Source organism: Trachurus trachurus (genome assembly GCF_905171665.1).
Source record: "Trachurus trachurus genome assembly, chromosome: 11".
Classification (NCBI taxonomy): Eukaryota; Metazoa; Chordata; class Actinopteri; order Carangiformes; family Carangidae; genus Trachurus; species Trachurus trachurus.
The window spans coordinates 14,735,364-14,757,607 of NC_139904.1; the positions used below are offsets into that span (position 1 = coordinate 14,735,364).

The 22,244-nt window shown below is 43.0% G+C and overlaps 1 protein-coding gene across 1 annotated transcript; it reads left to right on the forward strand.

The window, feature by feature from the left end:
* Positions 1-18,453: 18,453 nt before the first annotated feature.
* On the forward strand, positions 18,454-22,001 carry eomesa (eomesodermin homolog a; the record flags this gene model as incomplete). Its single annotated transcript, XM_083982729.1, has 6 exons — positions 18,454-19,157; positions 19,540-19,694; positions 20,319-20,440; positions 20,694-20,852; positions 21,050-21,111; positions 21,248-22,001. 6 exons carry the CDS (start codon positions 18,454-18,456, stop codon positions 21,999-22,001), a joined length of 1,956 nt encoding a protein of 651 aa, XP_083838855.1.
* Positions 22,002-22,244: the final 243 nt, after the last annotated feature.

Below are 22,244 nucleotides of genomic sequence, written 5' to 3' on the forward strand. Positions count from 1 at the left end.
CTCCCCTGTGCCGGTGCTATCACCTCTGCTCGATGAGAAGTTGCAGGTTAATCATTTTTTCTTGAATGAAGGCTGCATGTGATGCATCTGACACAAACTGAAACTTCCTTTTTTTCTTTCTCTCTCTCTCTTTTTTGCAACAGCAGTAGTAGTAACGCTCTGAGGCTAAAGCAGGTCTTCCCTTTTTGTCGCCCGGCATGACCCTGCGAGCTCTCACCTCCTGAAATAAAATCAAGTAAAAAAGACGAGGAGGAGAGAGCGGGAGACTAGGTGAAAGGGAAGAGGATGGGAGATTGAAGGAGCTCGGGATTTGGATTTTGGTGACAGTGAGAGAGGGGTGTGGGTGGGGTGGGGTGGGGGTGTGGGAGGGGGTGCGGGATGTAGGAGTGTTGTGACCACACGCCCTCACCCGTAGAGCATGGCTTGGAGCCCAGACAAGACTACGCAGGCCCTGCCCGCCTCGCTATGGAGAGAGGGCCATTCTGTACAGGAGTCAGGAACAGCAGCGCGGGGATCAAAATGCTGCTGTGCCAACTCTCCACCCTGTGAAAAACAAACAAATGATCCTAGCTGGTAAATTCCTATGACTAGCATTTGCATTAATGAGTCTCAAGGTAGAGAATAAAACACAAGTGCAAACTAGGTGAATTTTGAGGTGAAAAGACTTTATTCATGACAAAAAACTGGGAAATAAATGTGTAAAAGGATCAAATCGGGACGAGGTTGTGGTTTTAACCAAGGATAGAAAGAAATACTGATGTAAAACGGCGGGAAAATAAGCATGCTATAAAAATCTCTGCGTCTAAAAACATTTTTTTCTTTTTTTCTTTACGTTAAAAAACACATAGTACACTGAAGCCTGTACAACCGGGGTTTCTTTTGATGCTTCGCTAAATAAAACCCTGGCTCCTTTTTGATCCATTTCTGCCAGTTGTATTAGCGGTTTGAACGGCCGGCGGCCTCTCTTTCTGCAGCCCTCTCCCACCATTTAAAGTGGTGTCACACGGCTTGGCTGAGCCGCGCGATGGGGCAGAGGGACCCCCCTAATTAATGGTGGCAATCTTGCAGCTTTCAACCAGCCTTACATTGCTTTTAATGGAAGGATTAACGCAGTGCATTAAGATGTATTTAACCTCCAGCACTAGCTCTGTTTCAATAAGTATTAAACAGGCCATTAAATGGAGTGGGGGGCTCAATTAAAGCAGACAAAGGCCAGTGTGCTGAATGCGGAGTGAGGGGTGGATCCGGGGAGCTCGGATGGGGCACTCTGTTCGCATTTAGCATCTGCCCAAACAGCTCATGGTGAGCTGGAAGAGAAAGGGAACTGACTTGATGCAGATGCGCACACAGACTGCTGAAGGCCCGTCCTGCGCTATAGAGATTTTAGGCCCTCGGAGCGACATACATACAAAAATGAAAACGTATAACCTTTACGCAAAATATTGTCACTTTTATTTTTTATGTTTAATTGGCTTCCTGCTTGCGTGGTAAGGTGACATTGTTATAAAGATGTATGTAGTCTACCCACATTGGAAAATGGAGCCAGAAATCTCATAAATCTATTTTCTAAGTTGTTGATTTTTACAAAACAATCAACCGCAACCGTGTGCACCGTGCCAGAGCCCCTGCTGAACAATGATGGTATTGTTCACTTGGAAAAGAAAACTGGCGTGGGCTGCTGCATTTATCAATTTTCCCTTTCTCTTTTCGCCCACTTGCTTGTTTGTCATGGCATGGCGAAGGCCCATTTCGGGCCCAGCAGGTTGTCCTGTGCGCATGGCATCACCTAAAATTAGTTCCAGTCAGCGGTGGCCTTTTTGCAGCTTTGCCACTGCGGATGTTTGCAGATCCAAAAAAACTGTTTTGTCTCACTCTGTTCTCATGTTTGTGACAAGCAATGCTTCTCTGTTTTTTTTCTTTCTTATTTTGCCCCATAGGGGGGAAAACAAGAAATTAAACTAGTGCAAATTACAAAATAAGTAATTGCAAAGTTTGCAATCGCTGAGTTGCAAATCGAAATAAATCAATCACTGTGTACAATGTGTGTAAATCAAAGAATATACCAATTAAGGAATAAAGTCTGCGGAACTGAATTTTTAAACTCCCAACATTAGACATGACAACCTTGTCATGCACTTAAGTGTTAATTAGTTTTCAGATTCCCTGCTCCCTCCCTGTCTATCTTTCTATCATGAGTGTATTGAGAATGACGTGGCTCAGTAGTTAAATACATTCCCTATCGCATGTCATTAGCCCCCTCCCACTGCAGGATGTGGCGGAACAGCTTTTCTCGGGTTGTCTTCCATTGAGATGATTAGCCTGAAACTACATTTTTATGAGTGTTTGTCAGGGCGTGTAGCATGCTACAGTGAATCCTGGTAACAGATGGATTTGCTCTGGGAGGAACAGACTGAACATGGTGTGCCTTAAACGAGCACCATGAAACCGTGGCACAAACCTTCAGCCCATATTACTGTACTCTTTAAAAAAAAAAGCCCAGCATTTATTGTAGCCTGCAGGCGCGTATTATGGTGCCCTGTCTGCCGCTAGAGAAAATGAGACTGACAACTAGCAGTGAGAGTGAATTACAAGGGTTACGGTTGAGCAAACATTGATCGGATAACTCCAAGTCATTTTAACTGTCTCATTTGATGGCTTTTTTTTTTTTTTTTTTGCTTTATGCTGGTGGGTTGAAGCTTGTTAGCGCTGCACGCATTAAAATGGTTTGACTAATTTCCATTCCTCTAAGTGAAAATAAACATTTTAAAGTAACATTTAAATAGATGTACATACTAAAAACCCTTAGCAAATTAGTCCATAACACAGCTTCCCCATCACATACTTCACAGAGACATCGCCACCTAAAAGGCCTCTCACAGCATAACATTTATTATAGATCTATTTCTAAAGTCCTTCTACAAACCTCCATGTAGGTTCTACCTAACAGATGAAAGTCAAACTGCTGACTGACACTTTCTGGCATCTGTCTGCATTCAGACAACAGTGGAGGTGATGAGATCCACGCAGCACGCCAGCCTCAGACGTTGTGGATTTGCAGCTAAACAGAAACGATGATGACGTAGCTTCTACTTTTACTGAAAAAGTAAAAAATAAAATAAAATAAAAAAGTGTAAAATATGTCAACTTCCTCAAAATCCTTCACTGCATTCTGCTAATTTGTGAAATCAGGGACCTCAGGTGACAGCGTTGTCTTGGAGAGTGTCTGGTCATATATAAATGTATTATACAGTATGTCAATAACTTTAGAGACTTGCAAATGTTAAAGTGTATCAATTAATTTTCATAATAAAGCCAGTAGAAGTCAGTCACATCAGCCCTAATGTGTATTTCTTTAATGATTTCAGCTATTTCCTGTTTGAGGGAAGAGTGTGTTATTGCTTCAGATAACATGATGTTGGAGTATTTCACTGATATGTTTTCTACAAAGCATGCAATCGTTTTTAAGTTTGGCTTAAAGAGGTTTTTAAGAAACACTTCAGATGGAATATATTCAGGCTTCGATGGAGTGTGGCTGTGGAAGTGCCAAGACCGCTCCTGCTGTGTTCTTTGCACCCCGGTCACAGCTCTCGGAGGTATTCCCAGCCTGTTGAGCCTGCGAGGGGACGAGAGAGGATCAAATGCAAAAGGGGAGGAGGAGAGAGAGAGAGAGGGAACATATGACACAGGAGAGAGAATGGATAATAGAGAGGGGGGAGTTATGGAAGTGTCAAACAACGATATGAGTGATAAAGTGAGACACACCTTGTGTAATGTTGCCTGCCGCCGGATCACAGCTTCAGTCTTAAGGCATGGTCTTTTACCTCCCTCCCTCTGCTCTTTCTCTCCTTCCCTGGGAACTGTCATTAAGTCACATAATCGTGTGAAGTGTAAAAAAAAAAAAAAAAAAAAAAAAAAACCAAGTGACCCACCCAGCAGAGTGTCAGCTATGTGTGTGTGACAGTATTTGTAACAGGCCTCCTCCTCTGGTCACACATGCAGAAATACTGTATATTTTAAAGGTGTTTTCCTGTTCGTATGAGAGTGTGTGTAGATGGTTGTTGGTTGTTTCCTTCTATTCATCTTTAACTTATAACAGGAAATAAAACAGAAACAAGGACATGATCCCTCCCACCAGTTATGATCCTTGGCTATTTGGCAAGGACGGCCAAGCCAGAGGTGTCACTAACAGGATTTGAACTTGGACCTTTGTGGTAGGTGGTGAGAATTTATCAGACCCATACACACTAAATGGAAAACATCTAAACTGATACTACATCCAATGACAAATCCATATTCTTAACTAACTGCTCACTACTGTAGGCTTTGTTTAGGGCCCCCTTTAACTCAAGTAACTCAGTGTAAAAGAGCACAAGAGGAATTGACATTCTCCTCTATAAAGTTCTCTGAACTCTGTCAAAGCTGCCTGGCTTCCCATTGTGTCACTGTGCTGAACTGTAACAAAGTTGAAATGGCCCAAGCCAAGACTGGAGGCCTCAGCTGTGGCTGAGCGGAGCCAACGCATGGTGAAGGCCTTTACTGGGGTGACGAGAGCAGGGAGCAGGGAGCCAGTGCATGTTAGCTAGCTAGAGCGTTTGGTAAAAGTGCAGACAGCTTGGGAGGTGCTAATGAATGCCGGGCATTGCTAACCGTACTGTACCCAGGCTCCGGGTGCAGCCTGGCAGCCTCCTGTCCCTCCTGCCCGTGCGAAATGTGAAAGATCAACCGGTTGGAGGGAGCAGACGGGAGCAAACACACATACGCACTCGAGTGCTCATACACTTGTTCAAGTGCGCACACACACACACACACACACAAGCGTGCACGTGTACATAAGTATACACATCACTGTGCATACACATGTATAGACACACACAGACTCCACATACGCACTCACAGACTCACAGAAACGCAGCCACACAGACTTCGGCACAAACACACTCAGGCCTGGCTCACTACAGTATCACATCATGAGGGCTCCAGCCAGGCCAAGCCATGAGGCCTCAGCTGAGATGATTCAAGGCTCCCCGCTGGGTCCTCACTCAATCAGCCAGGTGGAGCTCCACACCAGAATGACAGCACAACTCCAACACTACACACTACACACTCTAAATGTGGAAATGAGTTTGTACTAATCAAAGTAAGTGTTTAAATGGGATGTTAGAATAATGAGAGGGGTTTTTGTATGATACAAAAATGGTGTTTCGTAATGGTAGAAAGTTTGTCCTTACTTCTTTCCCCCCATGCCCTAAATTCTAATAGAAATATTTACATTGAATTTCAGACTTTACTTACGTAACTCTTGATCAAAACCCAAAGACACATTTATTGAAGATGAAATGGAAAAAGAAAATATCTTACCATGAAGGTTTTAGAAATTTATTTGGACGGGTAACAATAGAAGTGCTACTTCAGAAGTGCTACGAGCTGAAGTTTAGTTTTGAATGAATGCAGGTGCAACCTCATCATCAAACTTACATTTCAAAACTAGCTTCAGAAACTCACGAGTTACAGATAGCAAAATTAAAATTCAGTGTTACAGAATATATGATGTTGATTGCATCAGCAGTAAGGATCAGAAAAGATGACCCTGTGTCATTAGTTTCACTCTGACAGAACTTATCACCAAGATATGTCACCTGGAGATGTGTCAAAGGGCACTGACGCAATATTTTGGAAACTATACGTATTTTAACTGAGTCCAAACATAATACACAGTTGTTGTTTTTTCACAACCCTTTACATATCTGATATACATACAGATGTCAGAAATACATTTCTTTTCCAAATCGTCACATCTCATGCGTGGCAGCAGTCCGGTTGTTCAGTGGTTCCTGTAACTACCTGAATAGAATAGAATAGAATAGAATAGAATAAATCTTTATTGTCCACCTGGTGTGGAAAATTGCCTTTGGCTCACTAAACAACACAAGACAGTATTAATTACTCTTAGGAACAAGATCTAAAAAACCACAACAACAGTGCATTGGATAAAATTAAATAAATAATTATTATAATAATAATTAAAATAACAGTGGGGTTTACAGTAGAGGGTCAGGAAAAGAGGTAGAGCAGTTCTACAAATGTCTCTGGATATAGTTTTTTAATAAAACATTTTAGAAAAAGGATAGGGAACTCCTAGTGTAAATTGTAACATACTGTAATTTAACCAAATTAGATCCTACCAGAGAAGTTGAAAATAAATAGCCAACGTGTTAACCAGTAGACTCACCCCCTGTGGTGGCCAAACTCTAAACGGGACCAAGCTGTGAACTCTCGTCAGGAATACATCCTGATAACGGAGAGATCTGCAGCTCAAATATATAAGTACATGGTGGGTATCTTTTTTTTTTTCCTGTTTTAACCACCTGGAAGGCTCTGTTCTATTCTACACACTGTGTCCGTGAATAATACCTCGCAGTATAAGATGAATCATATTTACCGTTTCTCCTAATGAATATTCATGGTTTAATGTTTTGCATATAGCTTATCTAAATTAGAAATGGATGGATCACAGTTATGATCCCTGTCCTACCATCTGTAGTGTCCTCTCATTACATTACAAATGGATGGAGCATTTTTTAAAACTTTTTATTCAGTGTGAAAAGAAAACACATTATCATTAAGTGTGCAAGCATCGTTGAATATGTATATAAACACCTTTACAGCAGATCATTGAATGTATTATGTTGCACATCTTGCTGCATTATCAAGTTTTAATACCTTAATCCCATCTGACTTTTCGTTACAAAATGAAATGCGTCTAATTTTTATTCCTCAACTTTGTTCTTCACAGTAACAGGCATTCTTGAGTAACTTGAGTCTCATTAAATGCTCTTTGCGAGTTGTCTGGAGATGTATCTATTCATTAGCTTCAAAAGGGTGTCATGTGTATGAATTATGCTAACAGGATCTAATTAGCAGATGCAAATGAGGTTAGTCAAAATTGTACTGAAAAGACAGAAGAAAAGCTCCATGGGATAGTTGGAGCTCGACAGCTCACCAACCGCCCCCACGCTGAGCACCAAATGTGATGGTTCGCCCCTGCTGCTGCTCTATACGGGAGGCAGGACTGAACCATAAACACAGAAGTGGGGAGGACAGCTGTTCAGAGGTGTGCTTCTCAAAATGGATTCTGTGTTTTATATCAAAATGATTTTTGGAGTAATAACACAGATCGGGCGATGTTAAAGACACAGATTCATGTTAGCTTGGTATCATGTCACTCACTCATCCACTGCTCTGCCTGGAGCCAAAAGTTAACCCCATTCCTCCTCACACCTCCACCCTTCCAAACACACACACACAGACACCCACATACATACACAAGACAGATATGCATCCCCCTCCCCGTCACACACGGAAGAAGTTACACAACCAGCTGATGGAACTCCAGAATCCGGCGTGAAGAGGACTCACTAATAGCAGCCGCCTACAAGCTCCTGCCACTCTGACATCAGTGGCCCCAGACTGTGGAGAAGCTGGCATGACCGGGGGAGCGTGCCTTCTGGCCTCGGCAGGGAGGGAGGCCAGCAGGCTGCAGCATCACACAAATACAGTGGCACATGCACATGCACGCATTTCATCCTGCGGTGGGAGTCACGGCTGAGGGAGCTCACATGCATGCAGAGTTGGGGGCAGCAACTAGTGACCCTGTTTATGGTAGGAACCACAAAGCTACAAAGGGGGAAAGAGCAAAACGTTGTTAATTGGCACGAGTCGGCTGAAGCCTGTCTAACCTTTGTGTGGAACCCCGAGCCATGAAGGCCGTGCCAAGACCGGCAGAGTGTCATAAATCAGTGGTGCAAACTAGGATGGGCTTCAGCTCAGGTTTTTTGTTTGATCAGTGTATCTGATCTCTGATCTGAGCTGATGACTATTGTGTTAACTTTGTAGCAATCCACTCTCTCCCATGATTTAGCCTCACCCCTCGACTGTCAGATGTACTTCTGCCACCTTCACTGTTGAGTTCACACCACCTGCCATTTATGTAAAGGTGACTGACAGACAGGTGACTTTGGACGAGGCATACTATGACAGATGACATGACATGTTCAATTTTGTACTAGTGGGCAAAGGTCAAAGGTCAGATACCTCAAAGAACAATAAGACAGAATAGAAATATTGCTTTCAGATGTGAACAGTATCTCCATTGTTGACTAGTAGTCCTTTCCCATGAAGAACATTTTGACATGTTACAGTAGGAAGAGTGTGAATAATAAAAAATATTGATGGCTGAATATCATTTAGTTGCTTTGTTTTCAGAGACTTTGTGTTGCGCGTGTTGGCTCACTGTCATATTGTCATGGCTTCTTGGGAAACTTGAGTAGAACCAAGCCATTGTTCGTGTTATTAGAAGCACCTGCGCTGACAAGTCAAAATGTCTGCTGTGAAAAAAAAAAAAAAACTTTAAAGTTTTGGCAATGAGGAAATGTTAAATAACCACTTCATGGCACGCATCATAGCATTTTCTCACACTGGTCATGATTTTAAACTATAAAGCTGAATAGCCACCACAGTCGAGATCACACCAATGATGTATCCATACTGCACAACTTGAAGCCAATACATGGCTCCCTGAATCCACTTAAACTTGTCCCCTTGTGCTCCAGTAGCAGCCTAATGTAAAACAGTGACACTTTTAACATGAAACATTTCTGACACCTGCTCCAGGAATAATCTACTGTCACTGCAATTTCAACTTTAAGACATAATTTCCCTCCAAGTAAAATCCAGCTGATGAAGTGAAAGAGAAAGTAGAATTACGGTAGGTTGAGACCACCCACTCACATCCTCTGCCGCACTGGGTGAGTCACAGCCAACCGTGACTAACCACACAGGTGAAATAAGCCAGAGTCGTGGCCCCAACACCTACATGAATTCAAAAGAAAAAAGAAAAAATTCTGAAATTCTCACACTGATTTGCCCCCCTCGCCCCTTCCTCTGGTGTTAAAAAAAAACATCTTGCTGAGGTTACAGTATTGCGTGTAAGTTTATTGACAGTGCATGTTCATGAAACTGAGATTGGAGACAAATGAGCCGAGGGGCTCCTAGGAGAGCCCCGAACATCTAACTGACAGATGTAAGGAAAAAGCAAAACTGAAAAGACTAACAATGAACACAATTAATTGTAATTTCACAAAATGTGAAAACAAAGCAAAAGCAGTTTCTTCTTTGTTCATTCTGACTGCAGCAGATCTGCTGTCTTCACACCTCCCACATTGGTTTAGCGTGTTGCATTGTCCCCCACACAGCTATTCACATACACATAGACACATAGGCACACAGTAGAAACACACATAGAGACCCACACACACACACACACACACACACACAAATACCACACACACACATATACATGAAGACCACATCAGCTTGGGGCTCCCCTTCTGTCTGCCTCTGCACTAAAGGTGTGAGCGCTCGTTGGGGTGGTGAGGAGGTGGGGAATATTCTTCGATCAGGGGTGGAAGAGATTAGCCTGGTGTGTCCTCTGACAAACCACCTTTCAACTGAAGGTAGGTCATCAGTGGGCATCCCCTGAGTGAATCCATGAGGGCTGTTACGGACATACACAAAAAACAACAACAAAAAAAACAGTGAAAATACCTTGAGAAGAATTTCACATAACTCATGAAGTTAAAGATTTTGAGAATTTTGCTTGTTCACTTTCTTACTGACGGGTGGATGACAACATTGATGCCACTCTCATACCTGTAGGCTAAACGCTGCATGTAGAAACATCTGGTTAGCTTAGCCTAACCTAGCAACCCTAACCCTAACCCTAGCAGGAAAAAAAAGAAGGGGGACGAAGGTTGTTTTTTTTTTTTTTACATTTACATATTAAAAACCTCACAATTTGGTCGGGGTCCTTTTTTTTGTGCTTTTTGCCTTTAATTGACAGGACAGTAGAGATAGACAGGAAATGAGGGGGCAGAGAGGAGCCACACCGAGGGATTCGGACCAGCTGCAGCGAGCCTCTGCTGCCTCTGGGGCGCCTGCTCAACCTGGTGAGCTACACGACACCCGGTCCAGGTCATTTTTGACTTTTAATTCCCTCATACTAAGTGTCCATGATAGTAATGATATTTTGTACAGAGCTATTTAAAGGGGAACTATGCAAGTCTGTTGCTTTTTCTCTGTTTTGGTCACTTTTTTCTCTACGGAGCTCCATTAGAGCACATTTTCACTGTCATAAAAACTCACTGCTAACCCTGCTAACCTTTAAAGGGATAGTGGCAAATTGGCCATTGCCATAATCCCTATAGTTTTAGGAGTAGGTTCGTTACCTTTAATTGTCAGTGCATGCTATTTTTAGAACGGCGGAGCAGAGCTGTGAGCTGCTCAGAGCTACGCTACGGAGGCTAATGGAATTTCTTGGTTTCCCTCATCAAACTCGTCAAATACACAATCCAACAACTCCAAAACGCTCTTATGGACACGTTGTGACCTGCACATTCACCACGCTATGAGATAATAATGGAACGTTATGAGACAGAGTTGTTTTCAAGGTAAATTCATGCAAAATCGCTGATGCACATTCCCGTGGGGGGCAGTTTTTCGGCAAGCAGTCTCTGTATTTGCCTCTATCTCCTAACGTTCCGTTATTATCTCATAGCATGGTGAATGTGCAGGTCACAACTGTCACAACAGGAGAGCATTTTGGAGTTGTTGGATTGTGTATTTGATGAGTTTGATGTGGGAAACCAAGAAATTCCATTAGCCTCCGTAGTGTAGCTCTGAGCAGCTCGCGACTCTGCTCCACCGTTCTAAAACTAGCTTGCACCAACAAGTAAAGGTAACGAACCTACTCCTAAAACTATAGGGATTATGGAAATGGGCCAATTTGCCAAAATGTTGAACTATCCCTTTAAATCAGGGTAAAAAATCTTTAAAATGTGTAAATAGGTGTTGTTTTTTTTGTTTTTGTTTTTAATGGATAATCAATCCGAAATTAATATTTCAGAGAGCAACAAGAATTTTTCAGGTTTTACACCATTACATCATACCCCGATAAACTACTAGCATTTATTTTACAACAATGTATAGCTGCAACATTAAAACACTGTTCTCATTGCTATATCGTAAAAAATCCATATCTTCTATTATTGTCAGTAATCAACATCATCAATTGACACTTGACCCCCAACTCCTCTTTCGATCGCAGTTATATCAGGATTGTCTGTATTTCTAGATCATTTTGTTGCATTACAAGTGTGTTTGTGCTTACAGGTGTAGATCGTGGTGCCCTCTGACCTCTACATGACAGACGCTCCTTATATTTGACTTTGCCTCCCCTTAAGTCAGAATATTCCAGCTTGAATCGTTAAACGCACACCAGATTTTTTTTAAATGAAGTCTGGACCATTAACGCCGAGTGTGGGTCTCGGCTGGTTTGTTCTATCAAGGTCTACAACCATCAGATGAACCTCGAAACAAGCGCACCCCCTCCCCTCCGTCCTCGTCAGACAGAATGTTTCATCCATGTGTCTAGACCTCCACCGTATCTGACCCGCCAGCACAGAAGGACACACAAACACTTGACAGACGATCAGAAGGAACAAATACAGACAGGCTCCTTCCCTCCACCATGTGACTTGGACATGCATGCTCACTGCTGTTCGTAATTTCTTATCATTGACACCCACCCCTCCACATCCACATATACACTTGTCAAATATAACACCTCTACCCACAAAGAGAAGACCAGGTTCTGAGACCTCTTCTAGGAAGCCTCACTAAATAGTCCCACTCTGTTCATTGGTAAACCACACATGAGTGGGCTCCCCCATGTCATCTCTGGTCTTCATCCATATACAAGGCCTGTCACTCAGTCCTTTACGTCTCTCCCCTGCTCTCCAGTCAGATAAGGAGACCAAACCATGGACCACTTCCATGCTATGTGGGAGTCCCTGCTGTTTCAGTGGCTGCCAGGCAGGCAGCCTCTTCCCTCTCCCTTAGAAGCATTTGGCTCCATTACCGCGGGAGCCCATCTGATGTGGTCCCCCCCCCATCTGACAAGCAGCTCTCTTCCCCAGGCCCAGACGGCTGGAGGGACGGAGCAGACGAAAGGGGCCGCAGATTGTTGTAGACCATTTACATGTAAATACAGAGACCAGGCCTAGGTCTGGGTTCAATATTGAAGGTGTCCGCTGCACTGAGGTCCCTCTGTGTGGGCATATATGAGCGTGTGTGCATACACGCCGGCGAGGGTATATGGTTGTGTGTGAGAATGTGTGTGCACGTGTGTGTGTTTCCATGTATGTGCATGGCATGACCCAGTACATCTAAATTATACAGCTGCCAAATTGCTGCAAATGTTTTAATACAAAAGCATTCTGTGGTCTCTAATTATATCTAATGGCTGCTGGATGCATTTCTCCAGAGCAAAAATAGGAGCCTTTTCAGTGAATAATTTGGCATTTCATCAACTACTTCAATATATAATGGCACAAAACAATAAAAAAAAAAATAATAATAATAATATTGGCTTAAATGTTTCTGGAAGTCAGATAAACAAGGGGTTGCGATGATTTTTTTTGACTGAAAGTGGTAGGGCCTTCTAGCACTGTGAATGTAGTCTCTGCTCCCCAGAGGAGACTGAAGATGCCAAGGCAACATCAATGTTTCACCGGGGGGTCAACCTTAAACCATTAATCATGTCTACATAACCTCCTTCCCGCTAGCATATGCCTGTGTTTGGTAGACAGTAAGTCAGTTAGGGCTTTCCTCTGTGTCGCTGTAGAAGCTTTCATACCAGGAGAGAGAAGTGTTAAAACTCTTCTCACTTCTGACTCACTGATTTAACCACATTGAGGCAGGAGCAGCAGCAGAATACTCCTGTGGTGTAAATCTGTTTGAGTTCCCTGTCCAAAAAAAAAAAAAAAAAGGCAAGTGGAGAAAAAAAATAAAGGGTCCTTCTGAAATGCAGTTTCTGAGTCAGGGTTAGCAATGTGATAAAAGCCCAGCTTGTTTGGCAGTAATAGTGCTATGGGAAAGGACAGAGAACCAGGGGTGAGCTGGGTCGAGCTGCTGTGTCTTGGTGGCCGTGGCTGGTTGGTTGACGAACTCAAGCGTGGGACCATCTCCCCCCCTCCTCTCCCCTCTCCCCTCTCCCTCCCCACCCCAGCTCACCCCAACTCTGCTCGGCCAAGAGTATGCCTGTTAGAGAAGGCGTGTTATCTTGGAGGCTTGATGCCGAGTCGATACAACTCTGCCACCCTCCCTTACACCTCACGTTCCAGGGAACACATATATCCAGTCTACGCTGTCAAACTTTTAGCACCTGCTATTTTCCTTTGGTCCCTAATGTCAATTCCTCTGGTGTTTCTGGAGGATGGGCTGGGAGAAGTGGGTCAACAAAGGTTGATGCTAAAATGGGGGTGAGGGTGAGACTCGGGCCACCGGACTACTCTCATCCACACTTGGCGTCGTCGGCTTCATGTTCTGCTCATGACGACACACTGAGTGAAAGTAAAAGGTTGGATGTGTCAAAATCAGTTCAGTGATCTGTTTACCCAATTCAATAAAAAAAAAAACTGTAGTTAACTCCCTACTGGAGACACTTACTTAAGCATTTCTTTTCTTTTTTTAATCCAAATTTGACAGATTTCACAGTAATTATGTGCATTTAATCTGTGTCCTTTAATATCTAGAAAACATAACCTCTTGGCTGTTCTCTGTGATCATTCCTTTATTTGTGAAAGAGGATTAAAAAAAAAATCAGATAAGAAGCACCTGAAACTCGCCCTGCTTCCTTACTGTGTACCTGCCGCTTTTTCCCACAGGCCCTGGGTGACACTTCTGTAATGCAGTAATCCAAAAATCATGTTATCATGCATTGGGGAATCAAATACAGTGAGTGCAGCTTCAATCCTATTTCCCTGAATGCAGCCAGTACACCTTATTTTTCTACGAATTGTCTTAACACAGTGGATTATCATTGTCCCCTGAAAACCTGTGCATCACCAAAGTATTGGTCTCAAATATCCCCAGATACATTTCCTCAATAATCCACCGCTTCCTCCACAGGCCGGACAGGAGAAAAAAAAGGAAGAAGAAAATCCAAATGCATGCATGCAACAACATGCTGACATTGAGACTTATCTGTTGATATGACGCAAAGTAGCATCTGATGGTTTTATGCAATCTGGCGTAATCTAATGTATTTTGAGGAATTCAAATGTGCTGCATATAGACAGAGAATTCCCGCGGGTCTCTCTCACTGACTGGCTGCAGATGGGAAAGATTCTCATTTCATGATAATTTGCTCTACTGGAATGACATGTGGAGCAACCTACATGACATAAAACATGAATACACTTTACATATTCTAATGTTCTTTGAGTAGGTAATAATAAAAAAAAAAGACAAAAATGTGAAACAAGATGTATTTTGTACAAATGCATCTTGTCCAATCCGGAGGGGAAAACCTTGTGTTGTTTAAATTACCAGGAAAGTGGAGGGGACAGGGAAATAAGGAAAAGAGAAAGTAATTGATGAAAGCAATATGTACTCAAATGGAAATTCATGAAAGCTGTCACCTTCGTATCTTTGAAGACAGCAGCATGTCTGTAACATAAGCTTTCCTTGTGTAAAGACCAGCGCTTTGATTAAATGTTAGCAATCCCCACACACTGGAAAATATACTGGGGGACATCTTTGATAAACTTGTGAAATAAATTCTTTCCAATAAAAATGTTCTTGAGGATGATGATTTGCGGAGGAGCGCAGCGCTGGCATGGTGCACATTGCACTCGGTTCTTTTCCCAGCAACCCTCCCTCCAGGGGTCTCAGTGGCGAGGATCTCTAATGAGACCTGCGTTATTAATCCTTGCAATGGGGTACATGAATTCACTCCGGAGCAAAGGTTTCAGCAGCCACCTTGGCCCATAAAACCTGGAATGTATTCCTTTCATGTGCTGTGTTGATGATCTACTCTGACAACAATATGGTAAGACTTCCCTTCCCCCTGTCGCGCGGGCCCTGGCCCGGGGCCAAAGAGGGTCATCTCAGACACACTTGGACTTTTATAGGTGGTCAAGAAACATGCTGACAGGTCACAAGTGGGAGCTCCTTTATGAATCAGACCTGAACATCCACCTCATTTGGAATTAGTTTGTTTATAGGTGGCCTGTAAATCATGTTTATTTTGTTTTCTAGCTTTAAAATGTCAACCGAGTCTTGGGGTCGTTTAGGAAAACCAACATTCTTCAGACCACAGCCATTAAAACAATCACATTAAGCTTGTTTTACAGGTTTTTTTTTTTTTTGTTGCAATCGTCTGTGAAACAAAGCTGTAAAGTACATTAGCAGCTGTGAAATAATCCATATAGAGGAAATGTCACATATCTTGAAAACATATTGTTAAGAATTACAGTGGTTGTTTCCATGCAAGGTGGCATGAAAGCCAGATTTTTCTTCATAACAATGTGTCCCTTAACATCATCACTCAGCTGCTGATCATGCATCGGGCCATTATATAAGAAAAGCCATATGCTAGCATCATACTAATGAGGTGCTGACAGCTCAGGTGTGACATGCTTGACTTTTTCTCTAATACAAATGCAGCTTCCTTTGAACTATATATAGATTCACCCTCTAAGCACAGAGTGACAGGCTGTAGCAACAGTGAGTCAAGATAGCAGCACCTCTGCTGTGTTTTTTGTGTGTGTGTGACTGAGAGCAGGCGAGAGAGAGAGGGAGAGAGAGGACATGAAGGTATATTGTGTTCAGTTCGAGATCAGTGTCACAGACCTCTGATGATTCTCATAGTTCGCCTTTTCTCTGCTTGTGAATTTAGACTTTTGCGGCCGACCGTGTGCCTTTGGGATTCACAGAAAAATAGGTATTCACAATAAAAAATGAGCTAACATGGAATTAATGGCTCAGAGTAACCCTATTTCACAAAACCCCCAAGAGGTTTCCCTGAGGACTCCTGCATTAGTTGCAGGGAGCAGAAAAAAAAGGGAAGGTGATTGGTGAAAATCAGGATTTGGTTATGCTGCAGATGAGTGAGATTCTCTGTTGAGAGACAGGTCAAAGTAAATAATGGAGCCCATTTTAAATCAAATGGAAGAAGAAAAAAAAAGAAGAAGCTTGATATCAGTCATATGCTCTGTGCAATAATCTGGGAAGGGTCTGGGTCTTGATTGACAGGCTGTGTGCTGCATGCATGTAGCTCTGGTCCCCTGATGGCCCAATTTCCAGCTTCACTGTCCCATTTATGACACGAGCCAATCTGCCTCCAGCCGAGACTCTCCCTCAGCTTTTCACAGATTTGTATCCCCATTTTCCCCAAATTCATCTCACCCCCCTCACTCCCCCTCCAGCTCACTTCAAGACTCACACATGCACAAAACTGCCCACACACAGGCACACACACACAAGCACACACACACACAGGCAGATGCAAACACAGACACAAGCTGAGCTCACTCCAGTTGAAGATGATGTAAAGTGAGATACAAGTAGAAAAAGTGAGAGCTGACGGGCCGCGTGCAGCTCTGTTACACTGTGAAGTTACTTTCATGGGGGGGGGGAGGCGAGTCAGTTCTCCTGGTCGGTCGCTAGAGAGCGCTGTCCGCGTGTCACCGCTGACATCCCTCCATCATGAAGACGAGATACAGAATCAACCACTTCTGATGTGCGACATGTTTCTTTGAGTAGTTCTGCTTTTAGAGCTTTTCGATCTCTCGATCTCTCTCTCTCTCTCTCTCTCTCTCTCTCTCTCTCTCTTGTGTGTGCGTGTGTGTGTGAGAGAGAGACAATCCAAAATAATTTACATTGTAGCCTTTTCTTTTATATATTCTTTTTACTTTTACAAGAATAAATTCTGTCTCTTATTCTGTGTGATTATTTTTCCTTCTCCAGCTCTATTTATTTTCATCACTGTGCCTCCGCGTGCATGCAAGGCTCCTGCTGTACAGTGCATCCTGTCTCTCCGAATGGGCACCCCCCACCACCACCAATTAATCACGGCAGCTCACTCCTGTTAAAACCCCTCCTCACTTAGAAAGTAAAACACAATACATTTTTTCACGCCTGAATTCAGAAACCTCACCGTGTGTAGCCCAACAACATGAAACTACTTTCAAATATTCACACCCTCTATTCAATGTAAACGGTTTGATATTTTTTCTTATATAGATAAATTAAATCAGACAATTCTAATTTGTCCTATATGTTTTCTGTTATTCAACAAGCTTCGTGTAGCCTAATCTATCACAGGTCCATGAATAAAAAAAAAATCTACATTCATTTAAAAGATGTAAAGAAAAAGATAAACACAGAAAAAGCAGAGATTCAAGCAGAGCACTGTATTAATATGCATTATATTAAATATTTGTATTTTTCATTTTCTGTGGATGAATAAAGCCCTGCTGACAAAATAATGCATTTTTCACGAAGCCTGTGAAAAAGGAAGGAAAAGCTTGTTTCTTATTTGAAAGAAAATACTTTCCTTTCAAAAGACTTTGTTTTTTCTTAATTCGAGACAAAACAAAATAATAATTTAAAAAAAGAGAGGAAAAACATTTTTTATCTGTATTATTTTGAAGTCATATACACCTTTTCAGTCAGTTCTGACAGTGGGTGATTTTATTGGAGCCAGGACTGAGAACCTGGAAGTGGAAGAGGCGGCGGAGTCCAATTATAGGAAATAAGGTGCACATGTGATTTTTTTTTTTCTTCTAACGTGTTGTTGGAGTGTTTGCAGGGAGGGGAAAGGTCTCGCTGTTTGCTGTTAATCGAGGGTAAATCCTCTGGGGTGAGTGAGTGAAAGTCATCTGACAATCTGAACGTGTATTTATTTTTGCTGCTGTGACTTGAAGCCGAAGCTGAAAGTTTAGAAGTGTCTGTCCGCGCGCGATGAGGGGTGGGTTTCATTCAGACTTTTCGCCATCTCGTGTTTAGTTTTTTTTTTTTTCAGGTAAAAATGTGAAAAAAATCTTGCTCATCTTATGTTTTACATAAAATCGATCAGAATCCGAGGATAATTTGCACGTTTAGTTTATTGCAACTCGGGCGGGAATGTTGGATTAAGTCCACGTGGAGAGATGTCTGGGCCTGAAATATGACAATAAAAACAAAAAACCTAAGTTTCTCTCGGTGTTATTTCTACCAGACACTTTGTAATTGAATTAAAGCAGAGGCTGCAGGGCTGCTGCCCCTGCATGCTCCTCCACAAAGCTCCTCCCCTCTCGCTGACAATCACTTGGGTGTGTGGAGAAGTACATCTTATAAGAGCCGCTCAACATCCCAAGTCCAGCCCATAGTCTGATCTGAAAATCCTCAAGTGAGGAGAAGGTTTCACCTCCTTCCATCATCATCATCATCATCATCCGTCAGGGAGGGAGACAGAAGCAACCAGGGCACCGGTGGCTGTGTCGCCTCCTCGGCCGAGATTTCACTCTCTGGACTCTAGAAAACTCTCCTTATTTATTGCAAGATCTGCTAACAATGCAGCTAGAGAACATCCTTCCCAGCGCTAGCATCAATTTACCCAAAACCTTTTACAACCTTTCCTCGTCGGACAGTGCCAACAACAGCCCGAGGCCGTCGTCGCAGCTTGAATATCAAGAAGTCGACCGGACGGAATCAGAGTCTAGCAGCGCTCCTAAGAAATATCTGAGCGGGGTGGGGAACGGGATGCTGAGTGAGGGGGACACTTTCACTAAAACCGGGCCCGATGGGAGGAAAGGCTCCCCGGTGCTCGGCGAGGACGAGCTGACGAGCGCTCGGCGGTACAACATAGACGAACTTGGCTCTGACAGATACTTCATCTCGTCGTCCCAGGCGAGTACCGACATGGCAAGCCCCTGTTCCCTCTTCCCCTATGCAGGACAGACCGGCTCCGTGTACACGGGCTCCAGCAGCTCCCGGTACCCGGCGTCGCTTCATTACGGATCCGTCCTGCCGCCAACGGGCTTCTCCTCCTCGTCCGTGTGCACCGGCCGGAGTCAGTTTAGCAGCGGAGGGTACCAGTTCAGCCAGGGTCCCGGCTGTTTGTACCCCTCCTATCCGGGGTCGGGGACGGGGATTGGCTCCATGTCTCTGCCGGGCTCCGCCGCCGGAGCCAGGGCGCAGGTGTATCTGTGCAACCGGCCTCTGTGGCTCAAGTTCCACCGGCACCAGACCGAGATGATCATCACCAAACAGGGCAGGTAAGGAGATGCCTCATTAATAATTACGAACAAGCATTTCACAGATTAACGAAATAGTTTTTATATAAAATGTTTGTCCTTTTACTTTTATGTTTCACCATAGGGCCAAAAACAAATTCACCACTTTTTACGCACGAGCAAAATTACGCACACGATTCTTTTAAGCGTTTTGATCTTTTTAAATTAATATTTCGTTTCTTGAAAATTGTAAAAACACACTAACACAATACGTTATCTTATAATTGCATTGATATAATAAAAAATAGACTATTTCACTTTGCAAAATGCAACACATGAACACATCGCCCATGCCAACGTTTTGTCAGTGTTTCTCGTGCTTTCTGAACACAGCTGTTAATTAGTCTTGTTTGCCTTTTTCCAGACGGATGTTCCCATTCCTCAGTTTCAACATCACTGGACTCAACCTCACGGCCCATTACAATGTCTTTGTAGAAGTTGTTTTGGCTGACCCGAATCACTGGCGCTTTCAGGGTGGAAAGTGGGTCACTTGTGGGAAAGCAGACAATAATATGCAAGGTGAGTTTAACACCCACGTATTTAACTTGTATTTAACTCTGTAATTTTGCTCTTCTTTTTCATAAGATCGTAATTAATTATAGCTTGTTCTTTTTTTGGGGGGGAAATATTGCACCACATTTCTCTTTTGTCAGATTTTGATTGAATGTTTTAAAGACAAAAATGTAGGTTTTTGGTGCATTTAAAACAAAACAAAACAAAAACCCATTTCTGATTATTAACATGCCCTTTAAATCACCAGCACTCTAATTCATGTATTACATTAATGTATATATTTGAATAGGACGCAATGAAAAATTATGAATTCTTCATTTAGAAATGTAATAAAATTTAAGAGTTTTCTATTGAGCAATTTAAGTTTGGGATTCTAATGTTAAATTGGGAGAAAAGCATAATCTCTTACACAACAGAAATTTAAGGGAATATATTTTATTGTATTTTGATGTACTTCACAACATTTTCAACCGCAAGCTGTTTGACTAATGATTTAGATAATGTGACCAGGGGAATGAGTAGTTTGGGGGGGGTGGGGGGTGAGAATGCAGAATATAATTTGTATGTGCTGTATGTAAAGATGCAGGATTTCTCTTTGTCATTTAACTGAATACATTATTTCAATTTTAGGTAACAAGATGTATGTTCATCCTGAATCCCCAAACACTGGTGCTCACTGGATGAGGCAAGAAATCTCTTTTGGCAAGTTGAAGCTGACCAACAATAAAGGAGCCAACAACAACAACACACAGGTTAGATGGCCTACTGGTTTCTGACATTGATCTCTCATATGCACAAATTCAATACAATGTGTTTTCAATATTCATTGTGTTTTATAAAATAATAATAATTATTATGTTAATCTTTTGAATTATAAACTATTCAGAATGATTGCAATCTTTAATATTTATAAATTTTCAATTATTTTGATGGAATTGAGAATGTGATGCTTCAGTTTCTGAAACGCACGGCGCTGATGTTCTGTCACACATCTCCCCTTTGCAGATGATAGTCTTGCAGTCGCTTCATAAATACCAGCCGCGGCTGCACATTGTGGAGGTGACAGAAGACGGAGTGGAGGACATGAGCAACGAGGCCAGAACTCAAACCTTCACCTTCCCAGAGAACCAGTTTATAGCCGTCACTGCTTACCAGAACACAGATGTAAGATTTAGATTTTTTGTTTTGTATTGTTTTGATTAAAAAAATAAAATAAAATAGGAATCGGAACAATATCTTGAATATCTGCTCTTAAGCAGTGGTACATTTACTTGCTGTAAGATATATATATATAGATATACAGTATATTATATGTAATGATGCAAGCAGGATTATAATGTCTCTGTGTGTTTGTTTTTCAGATCACGCAGCTAAAGATAGATCACAACCCATTTGCAAAAGGCTTCCGGGACAACTATGACTCGTATGTATCTTACACTTTGAGCTGTGTGGTTGATGTGTTTGTTTTTTACTGTGGTGCATAATTCGGTGCATATCTTCGACACTGAACTTTCGTAGGCATCTAATTTTTTTTTCATGTGCGTTCTTCTGATCAACAGGATGTACACGGCCCCCGAGAGTGACAGGCTGACTCCATCCCCGACAGATTCCCCTCGCTCCACCCAGATTGTGCCCGGGGCCCGCTACGCCATGCAGCCCTTCTTTCAGGACCAGTTTGTCAACAACCTGCCTCAGAACCGCTTCTACACGGGGGAACGGGCCGTCCCCCAGACCAACAGCCTTCTCTCCCCGCAGAGTGAGGACGCCAGCGCCGCCGCCTCTGCCCAGCGCTGGTTTGTCCCCCCAGTTCAGCAGCCGGGCTCCAACAAGCTGGACCTGTCGTATGACAATGACTATTCCACCAGCAGCCTGCTGTCCTATGGCATCAAGCCCCTGTCCCTGCAGACATCCCACGCCCTCAGTTACTACCCAGACTCGGCCTTCGCCTCAATGGCAGCCGGCTGGGGGACCAGAAGCACTTACCAGCGCAAGATGACCACGGGCCTGCCATGGTCCCCTCGCCCGAGCCCCCCGGCCTTCCCAGAGGATCAGCTGGGGGCCACTAAAGACAAGCTGCCTGAGGAGAGCGCGCCGACAGCCTCAACCTGGATCGAGACGTCCCACTCACTGAAATCGGTGGACTCTACTGATTCTGGTGTGTACTCCATGATCTGCAAGAGGCGCAGGATGTCTCCTGGGGGCTCGAGCACAGAGAACTCCCCAACAATCAAGTGTGAGGACTTGACTACGGAGGAGTACAACAAGGACAACCCAAAAGGCATGGGTTATTATGCATTCTACACAAGCCCCTAAGACTGTATTTATTGAAACTATATATAATTCTTTTGTTTATTACTGAGTGCTCTCCATTCCTTGTTAATGTCTTTTTTCTCTTTTCTCTAAAGGTGCCAAAGCTTAGTGTTCCCCCAAGCAAGCTGCACAAGGTTATTTTCCCAGGCCAGCCCCTCTCACATACCTGAGCAGAAACATGCATAGTGATTGTTGTTTTTTGAAAAAAAAGCATGTCCCTTTTTTCTTGATTTTATTTTTACAATT